Source organism: Myzus persicae, unplaced genomic scaffold (assembly GCF_001856785.1).
Source record: "Myzus persicae strain clone G006 unplaced genomic scaffold, MPER_G0061.0, whole genome shotgun sequence".
NCBI lineage: Eukaryota > Metazoa > Arthropoda > Insecta > Hemiptera > Aphididae > Myzus > Myzus persicae.
The window spans coordinates 126,530-137,346 of NW_019101384.1; the positions used below are offsets into that span (position 1 = coordinate 126,530).

Consider the following 10,817-nt stretch of genomic DNA (forward strand, 5'->3'; position numbering starts at 1 on the left):
CACGATATTACATGATATTATTAAATTATTATTACTATTATTATTATGCAATGTCGCGCAGAAAACGCATTGCCTAGTACAATATATTACTATATTAACAACAATATCCTTGCCTATTATATTAGAGCGTCCCTATGGCTATACAACCATTATATAGGTAGGTAAATTGTACAAACGTATATAATATATTATTATTACATCGTTACTCGACACACTTAAAAAAACCGCTGGCAGTACCTATGCCTACCGCCTACCTACATAATATTATACGTCCTCTACCTACCTATTTTGTTTTTATCTCTATTGTTTCCAGTTGTTCGAACCGTGTGATAAAAATTATTGTTTTACTTTTTCTTTTTCTGTTTGGAGTGTAGTTACACACACCTACCTAATTTGTATTTTTTTTTTTTTTTGAAGCAACAACAACAACGATTATTGGTTTTTGAAATGTATTAAGTATATATGTGCTGTGGTACACGGAAAAACTATATTATATTACATTTTACATTTATATTTCAAAATCATTTTCGATTTAACGTATACGGTGTACTTCAATACTTTTATAGTTGAACACTACAACTTACACTGGTAAACTTGATAGATGCATTAAATCGAAAAACGTATATAATAATTTATAATATTAATTAGTACATTATATCTATAATCCATACTAATACTTGTCAAAAAAAGCTTACTACTAAAAATTCCTACTACTTACTATATATAAACGTTAAAATCAAGCCAATGTTTTCCATAAGTAGGTTTAAACTTATTAAATAAAGTACCAATTCAAATTAGTAACTGTAAATCTTATATTAAAATATAATATAAGCATCTCATCAAATATCTGATAAGTTTCTACAGCATGTAATGTGAAACTGATTGTATAGTTAATTATTTCTATTTGTATTCTTAAATCTCTATGATATATTATTTCATTATTATATATATATTATACATTAATGTTTGAATCTCTTTTTTTGAAACTTGGAATAACACATAATATTAGGGAATAATAATATGAAAAAATATTTATTTTATTTTTATTAGTACTCTTACTTCAGCGATTTGTGAATATTACCATATTATCCTCGGTGAGTTGGCCCAATATAATAAATTGAACATTATAAAGCTTAAGATTTTGTAATTTTGAACGCGTTAGACGTTTGATTAAAACTACTGGACCGATTTCCATATAAGTTATGTACTTATATCGATATTTAATAGACTTCTTGAAACTAGGAGGGTGTATTTAGCTTCTTTTTTCAACCCATGTAGGTTGCTAAAGGATATGGCCCACACATGAATTTTATATTGGTTCACGAAAATCGAATATTTTTTGTTTTTTGTATATGAATATGATTGACATTGGTTATAGAAATAAGCACAGAAATTGACATAGACTAGCCGAACATGCGTCATTATGGGGTTTTTTTTTAAATAAAATAAGTTTATATTTAATGTATTATTTGTTATTACTTATTAGTTATTACATTAAAATGCACAACAAAAGTTTGTTTCTAGCTTAAGACTCAACAACTACTTGACCGATTTTGATCAAAGTTTCAATGACTGTTCTTGGAAATACCAGGAAAGTTTAAAGAGTAATATTTTGATCCCGTTCGAAAATATACTAAGTTCTACATCTAAGCCGCAATGTTCGGATTGTCCATATCGGTATAGTTGTTTCACAAACCCAGGTACACCAATGCCGATTTGTTCAGGGAGAACACTAAAATTTAAAACCGAGATACACTGATATTGCGCAGTATTTGATGTTTTTTCATTTTTGCAAGGCAAAGTCTGGTTATACTTATACAGCTATATTATGTATAAATAAATACAAGTTACGATGATAAAGATAACTGGTTTAGTTTTTACGAGAAAACACATTATCTCAGAAATATATTTTTTGCATTATTAGCAGTGGACGCTGCGACAATTAATTAAATTAGACTAAGACAAACGACACTTTTGAGATCACTTCATAGCCATATTTTTTTCTCTAGATAATCTTGTTACTTGTTAGCGTTAGATACGTTTTTTTATTCAATTATTATTCATTTTCTAGCAATTTGAGAGTCGATTAATAAACAAGGACTAGGCCTAGCAGTTTCAATTAACTATACGAGTTAATCTTTTGAAATTATAGTTCTAAAATCACTTAAGCCTTGAGGTATAATATACAAATACTATATAATATACCTACGACTATGTAGGTAACGATCGTAAAGGTGTTTCGTTGTGTATAAATGTAAAAAAACTATAAAATAACACTTTTTATTTTACAGATAAAAATGAGACTAATGTTCGTTTAATAGTTCCGAGTATTTTTTCTTTATGAATATTTATTAAGCCTAAGTGTTTTAATAATCGGATGAATGTTTACACTATTCGATTTTACAAAGTTTTTTTTTTCAATAAAAATAAAATCGTGTAACAGATAAATTATAATTGATTTAAAATGTCTCCTCTTTTAATACTCTATTAATCCTATAGGCTATATATAATAATACGAAGTACCATGAAAGTACCAATCTGTCAACGCGTATTTCTCAATTGTCATGTGGGATTTTGTCTTTTATATAGAAAATACCAATTCCAATAAATCAAAATGAAACCGCCCATGCGCCGGTGAAAATCAAAAACCAATAAATACTGTAAATTCTCTGTGAAGACTTGGCTAAAGAAAATGTTTCTAGAGACGGTGACGGTCAATGGGTACGTACCTACCTGACAGGTGTGAACTGTTTGACCGCTATTTGAAATATTATACGTTTTATTGTTGTATAGTATGATCATAAAAACGACTCTTTAATCTTTTACACCCTTTTTGTTGCTATATTACATGCGTTATGGTGACTTACCTTTTCTATAATTAAAATGTTATTTTTTTTTTGTATTTTGTTCACTCGCACTCACGTGTTCATCAAAGTAAGAACGAAAAAGAAAAATCGTCGGTCGTTACAGGTACGGCACTCAATGTTATGTAGCGTCATATATTATAGTGTATACAACGCGAAGGAATTTTTTGCGTGTATCTCACATAATATACGACTACAACTTTTAAAATGTCTTACAGTGATATAAATTGTACAAAACTTGAAGTGAAAATTGTTTATTTTTATATCTGCGTTTTTCGTTATTTTTCATAGGTTATTGTTGAATGTAAATTTCTCCTATTCAAGTCAGGTAGGTACCTACCTACTCTTTAAATTCTCTCCTGCCTCACGCCTGAGTGCCTGACCCAAAAATATTGTTCTGCGCAACAACTTATACAGCAATGATATTAATAATAATTATAGTATGACCAACAGTCGTACATTGTTTATTATTTCGGTACAAGAATTGTGTACAGTTTGAGTGGTGAATGTGTATAATATTTATATATATATATATATTATGATGCTGACATGGAGTCGAAATATGTTGTTTACTTACTAAAAAAAAAAACCTACACCAATATAATTTTTAAGAGTCGCTTCTATAAGGTAGTTGTTATTACTTGATATTTACTTACACGAATAGATATCATTTGATATTTACCTTCATGTATATTAGGTATCAGACGATATTTACTTATATACACAAGAGTTTGTATTTTAAACAAAGATTGAAGTGCCTATTTGTTTAAATAGCACGACGAGTTAAACTCTATTATGTAGTATATACGTATTAATATTATTTTATTATGTATGTGGCGGAACAGTACCTACGCAATTTGAAAAATTTTAAGCACCTTCGCCCACTTGCCCGCCATTTGTAGGTATTCGAAACTTTTACACGATGTAACAATAAAGGTATTTCACGCAAGGTCAGACTAATCGTACGTCGTTTTATGCGCTCGATGTGGTTTAGATTTATTGGTACCTATTTTATTTTTTTTTCGTTTGAGCGGGTAGGTTCTCATTTCAAAAATTGACCAATTCCGAAAAGAAATGAAACATAATGCAAGCATGACGGATACGAATTACGAGCGAGCACAAAGGGAAGACCTTCAAAGGTGTTTTTGTAGACGTTTTTACCCTATCGAGAACAGGTAACAGGATACCTAAATGATTGATATTCGATTTAAAAGCAGGAATAACATATTATATTGAGATTTTGAACACGAGGTTTGAATTTCATTGCATATACAATATAGTACCATATGATAATATATATTTAAGTTGACCTAACCGTGCCTAAACGCATAAACAACGGGCTTACGAAACAAAATTACGAATAAACGGAGGAAAAAGTTGTCGTAAAGCGTGTGGTATTGTTCTCTGTACCTGGCGACCAAAGTTTGCCGGAAAAAGAAACGTGGGCGCCATCGGTACTAGCGAGTTGTAGGTATACTTATTTGCAATTTGCATACAATATAGACATTAGACGGTTGCTGGTTGGGTATATATTCCAACGGCAACGGAGCTTTCTGACGGAACGCGGCGATCGTCGTCACGTTGGCAGTTTTGTCGAAATACCGGTAGCCCGCCGTCGACAGTCGTGTCGGCCGGCGGCGGGAGCGAAGCGAACGAGCAACGGGCAACGGCCAACAAGTCGCGTCGTCGACCGACGTCGGTCCGCCCGGTCCGGTATGCCGCGGCGCGCTCGCTGTTATAAAACTATATTATTATCATTATATTATCGTGGCCGCCGAACTCGGTTGGCAACACTGCAACAAGCGCGCCGCCGGCGACACGGTTATTCGGCCGCCGCGGCTATATGGTAAAATATCATTATATACGTACGTTACACGATAATAATAGTAATAGTAATAATAGTAATAATAGTAATAATAGGAATAATAATAATGATAATATTCTTCACGTTCGCGGCTCGCGTGCATACGTGTATAATAATATGACGGCCGCGTCCCCCCACCACTCGTCCCCATCCGATCCCACCGCGAGACCGCCCGCCGACGAAGGCCTTCAATTATTTCCATAAGCTACGCCGCCGCCGCCGCCGCCGACAATGCGGTTTTCCGCCGCCGCCACCGCCGCGCCACCATCGAAACGCGCCTCGCGTTTCCGCTAATCCGTCCGCCGTCGGGCCGCGCGCCAGTCACGAACAACGTCGGCAACCGTCGACGTCGCACAGTCGCCGTCGCCGCCGCTTCACGCTCGTACGTAATCGCGAACGGGTTGAGACAGAATTTTTCACGTATCACGGCTTATCGCGGCGTTCGACTCGCGATAAATACCAGAGCGATAACGCGCGTGCGCGCGCCTATCAGTCCGCTGCCCCATCAGACGGTCGCGATGTTTCGCGTCTGAGGGGCCCCGTCCGGACGACAGCCGTGCATGCGACGTCCGTGTGTACGACGACGGGCTCGCCGCGTTCTACCACGGCCGCGTGTGCTGTTCACCGGACCGCAGACGCCGCCTCCGCCTCCGCCACCGCCGCCGCCGCCGAAGAGGACGACGACGACGACGGGCGGAAAGCGCGACCACCACAATGCCGCCTCCCCCACGGACGATTTCGTGACATCGGCAACTCGGTGAGTGTTTCACAGTCTCTGAGGTTGTCTTGTACGGGTGACGGACCGCGAACAGACGTTGAATAGTCGTTACTGGTACGGACAGCACGGCAATGGCGCTGTGCTGGACCGGTATTCCGACAGCGTAACACGGGCAGCCGTACTATATGGCCACGGCTACAGTTTGCGGCTGCCGCCAGACGGCGTCCGGGCGACCGAATTTGAACTTTCAGCTTTTCGCGCGCTCTCCGTTCTCCTCCCCTCCACTCACTAGACCGCCGCCAAGCTCTCCGATTCTTTTTCACATAATTAAATCATTTTAGTCTTACCGTTCGACCGTCCCCTTAACTGATGCAACTTGTTGATCTACATTTTTTTTCCGTTTTGGCACTAACACATTGATTGAGCATTGCCAATATTATTATATTTCTCTACTCATCTGTCACTTTCCAACGGTTTATTTATCATGCTAGGAGTGTACTGTGCACTGGACAGTAGGAATAGTTTGGAGTGTTTCCCATTTAATAAGAGCTTTGATCAAGCTTTTACTAGATCACTAAATAGAGTTGCCCCATCAATTCAAAATTTTTAAACTAGAATATCTATTGCCTAAATTTACAATTTTTTAAGTTTAAAACAACTCGAAAAACAAAACATTTAGATAGGTAGAATATTATATTGTTTTATTTTGGTGGTTAATCAATACATTTTATTCTGAAAATTGTTTAGTAAGTGCATTCCTTACAAATATTTTAATTTAGGCAGGTTAAATTAAAATTAGTTTCAATTAAATCAAAAATATATTTTTGTATTTATTTAAATTTATTTTAAGTAAGTTCCTTAGTAATACCTTCCTAGCCTTTGTCAAATATGAAATATATTGTATTTATTTAAACATTTTCTACTTTAAGTATCAAGAGTATGTACATATACCTAGCTCTAACAATATTAATTAAAAGTACTCAACTATTAGGAACCCACTTAACATTTTAAAATATATTAGGGGTAGTCTTAATTTTGTGTATTTTTGTTATGTGTTATGCTTACATACTGGTAAGGTAGGTTAGGTATAGCTTTGGCCGCTTTGAGTATATTTACCTAGACAAAATATTTTATAGCAATACAATAGTAAAAATGTTGTGTTCTTTAAATAGTGATTTGTTAATAATTTGATAAGTACATGCAATGTTTTCTTATCTGAATGAGTCCAGTATATTTTAACTTTCACTTAGGAACCTTCATTTTGTTATATATTGATTCTTTTACTCACTGTTACTGACATAACGTTTATTCCTAAATGAAAATAGTGTTATAGTCTTTAAAATCAAAAAATTAGTAGGTAGAAAAATGTAGACATGTCAAATTAATATGACCATTTATTGACTTATATTAATATGAATAGAAATTACTGGTCACGTAGATTGTATTATTTGAGGTAGCTAATTATTTAATCATTTAATTATCAATTACACAACTGGAATGTACATAGGTGTATGGTGTATCATGTTATTTTTTTTTGTAATAAAGATATTTTTATCTTACTTCTACAAGTGACAATATTATAGGTAATTTAAATTATTTGATAAATTCTAGAGCAATTTTAGTTGAAAGTGTATGATTAAACCTGAATAATTATTATTGAAAAGTAATTGATATTTTTAAATAAGATTTATTAGGTAATGTATAAAAATATATAAAAACAACTATACAAGTATTAATAATATTACTAAGAGGGTATGACATTTAACTTAGTAACCTAAACTGAATATCAGGTCTACTGAAATTACATTTGCATTATTTATGGCTTAAACCCTACAGTTTATAGGTGCATAAAAAAAATTGAAAAAATGTTTTTAAGTTGGTGTAAGTAGGTACTACATAGTAGGGACTACCATCTTATATATTTAATACTGTCATAAATCATCACTAATTCAAATGGTTATTTTCAAGGTCAATTTATTATTTGTTCCCAAGTATATCTAGTGCTATTTTCAAGTACACCTATTATTTTCATTATTTGATATAGGTGCTTTTTTACAACATTTCAACCTAGGTTTCAACTTAGGTTTTGACCTACCTAGGTATTTTTATATTAATTTTATACCTACCCAATAATATTATATTTTTATGTTATAAAATGTATTAATTCAATTTAATTATCATACTAATTTTATCAAACAAATTGATATTGCACTACCTATATATTTAAATGTTTTTAGGCATACTCAAGTTTCTATAATATTGTAACACATTAATCTTAAATTGTATTTGCATTTAACATTGTAAAAATACCTGGTGTATTGACACAATTAATTTGATAAATAAAAAAAAGTTTTTAGAATTACCATTTTTAGTGTCACAACTCATACTCAATGGTTAATACCTATAATACAAATACTTGGATATATATTTAACTTTATGTATTCATTGGCTTGTCTACTCACAAATTAGCTACAATCTCAGTTATAATATTTTAGATTTTCATTTTAATGCAATAATGATAGCTGTTATTAACTATTTTTATTTTCTATGAAATAGTTTCTATTAAAATATGCATGTACCACGAGATTGTGCCATTAATCAAATTCAATAAACATATTTTCTGCAGTCTCTTGAATATGAAAACATTTTATATACATATTGAAATTGCATAGCAATGTATTATTAGTAAAAAACATAAAATGTTTTATTGTATGCATTAACATTAATTATTTGTTATGCAAGTGAAGAAGTAGGTACTACCTATTGCTAATGGCGAACACCACGGCTAACACTAACATATTGATAATTTATCAATACGAGTTTAAAATATTTAAATTTTTATAATTTTGTATCATTTAATTAATGATGATGAAAAATTTAACATTAAAAAAAATATGGCATCTGAGTTTATAGCGAATAGTATAATATACCTTGCATAGATACGATTACTTCTATATTATATATTTATTAACAAATATCAGTACACTTTGGTATACACACTTAGTACACTTTTAATTTATATTCTATTTGGGTACCTATACATAAAATCTATGAATATTTGAAATTTAAATAGGTACATTAATTCAAATTTTTTTATAAATATCAATATCATGGGATTATTTGCCGATTATTATTAAAATAAAAATGTTATTAAGTACATGAATATAATTTAAAAAACTTTATAAATATTTATTTTGTTGAATTGCTTTTATGTTCTAGATTTTTAAACTGTTATTGGGAGTATGGAAGAACAGGAAACTATGAACAAAACATTGCCACTTGCTAAGAAGCAGAAAATTAATGACAGTGAATATCGTTTGGTAGATTTAAACGTAGATACAATTAGTTTAAACTTGACAAAGCATTGTCTGTGTCAATTGCCTGAAACATGTATGCTGAAAGAAGTTTTTAGGGTCTCAAATGTTAGTAGTTGGAGTAAAGAACGACTTTTAAATTTTTTGAGTTCAGCTCGGTTGACTTGTGACATTGCCCTCAAACAACAATCGGAAGGCACCATATGTACTAGTGTTGAGCGGTTAAGTAATTACCTAATTTCTAATAAAACTGGTATAGTAAAAGAAGTTGTATCTTTACTTACACGAACAGATCCTTACATATCATACGCAGCTAGTAATGCTTTAGCAGAAATATTAGTGTGTTCGCAAAATAAAATAGACAATGTATGGGTGGAGGAGTTGACAGATTTATTTCTTCGTCGATCTCCTGAAACTTTATGTCCTGTTATATCAGTTTTTAAGCGTGTATTGTGTTGGAGAGATTCACAAATGAATGATAATGAAAAAAATATCAAGATGCCTGAAAATTGTGTTAGCAGAAAAGTTATCTTTGAAGATGATGAAATTGAGATGGATGATGAATTTGGAATAAGCCTAGTTAAAACTAAAGTTATCGAAGTTTTACAAACCCAATGGCAATTGATTGTATTGAAATTTATTAGGTACATGTCATCTTTTGACCACTGTACAGATCTTAATACTGAACAATTCACTCATAAAATGGGTCATCTAGCCATTATAGAATTTATAAAGTTATGGACCTCAATGGTTTCCATTAAAACTAATTTGAACGTTATGAACATTAAATATTTCTATGCAGATTTGGGACAAATGCTCATACTTTTAAGGCGGCCAAAAGTCCAACCAGTAGTTTGGAAAAATATTATTAATCTTTTCAATGAAAGTTTGTGTTACACTACAACATTGGCTGTACAAGGTACTATGCAAGAAGAACCTTGTATGTTGGCTAGAGAATTGGTCAAGGTTGTAAAAACTAAAAATATGTTGAACAACATGCCATTCCGAAAAGGTCCTGGAGAATTTGGAGGAGGAGAAGATGATGAAGGTGATAAAAAATTGTTACAAGACACAGTTTTATTAATTTTAAAAGCAGTGGCTACAATCATCAAGGAAACAAAAAATGAATCTTCATCCAGTGATTCTTCATCTGATGAATCAGAAGACTCTGAAGAAATAGATGCTGAGATGGCAATAATTGAAAGTAGTGTTAATGAAGTTTTACGGAAGCTTGACGCATGTGTTAAAAAGTGCATGTCTTATCTACCGGAAACTCAAATCGCACAGTGGATTGTGCAGTTATTTTCTGATCGCAACGACGTACTCATTGAGAGTATGATTTGTACTATTGATATTTCACTGGTATTGTGTTATCGTCGTAACTCTTTACCAATGTTGCGTCAAGTGCTAAATCCCACTGCTAGTTTAGTTGAATTCCTACAAACATTATCTTATAATAATGATTTAAATGAATTGATATTAGATTTATTGTTGGGAAGTGACACTAGTTTTCTGTTGTACATTATGCGAATATTGAAATTCATATGCAATAGGTGGTCAGAGTTTTGTCTTTGTTGTGATACAAAGCTGCAAAGCACAATGGCTACATTAAAGGCCTTACAAACAAGTCTTGACCAACTCATTAAAAATAATTTAACTCCTTACAATCTTAATCCAGTATTAAGGTTATTAGTTAAATGTAATGACTTGTATTCGGGTGTAGTTGTAATAAACATTTGAATGATGAATTTTAGTCCAGTGGCAGCTCGAAGGAAGTATATTTGAATCATGAGATGTAAAAAAATATTAATGAGTGGGTGTCCGTCCTATGCGGTTGGAAAAATTAGTTTGAATAATTTAAAAAGTCTATAACAATCTATTCAGAAAGCAATAAAAAAAAGGTTTAGGGTGGGTAGTGTAAAAATATTAAATGGTAGTCAAGGAAATAAAGTTCAAGCTGCCACTGAATGTTACTAGTTTTAATTAAAGCATTTATTTTTTGATATTTAAGAAACCATATTTTCATTCAAAAGAAATTTTATTGATCTGATTTGAAG

The 10,817-nt window shown here is 32.6% G+C and overlaps 1 protein-coding gene across 1 annotated transcript; it reads left to right on the plus strand.

Annotated features, from left to right (window-relative positions):
• Nucleotides 1–5,037: 5,037 nt before the first annotated feature.
• Nucleotides 5,038–10,536, plus strand: LOC111028917 (protein lines). Its single transcript, XM_022307713.1, has 2 exons — nt 5,038–5,485; nt 8,666–10,536. Exon 2 carries the CDS (start codon nt 8,689–8,691, stop codon nt 10,498–10,500), a length of 1,812 nt encoding a protein of 603 aa, XP_022163405.1. The 5' UTR covers nt 5,038–5,485; nt 8,666–8,688; the 3' UTR covers nt 10,501–10,536.
• Nucleotides 10,537–10,817: the final 281 nt, after the last annotated feature.

Excerpts from the sequence above, each read along its gene's own strand:
- LOC111028917 (XM_022307713.1), top strand. The coding sequence starts at position 8,689 with ATGGAAGAACAGGAAACTATGAACAAAACATTGCCACTTGCTAAGAAG.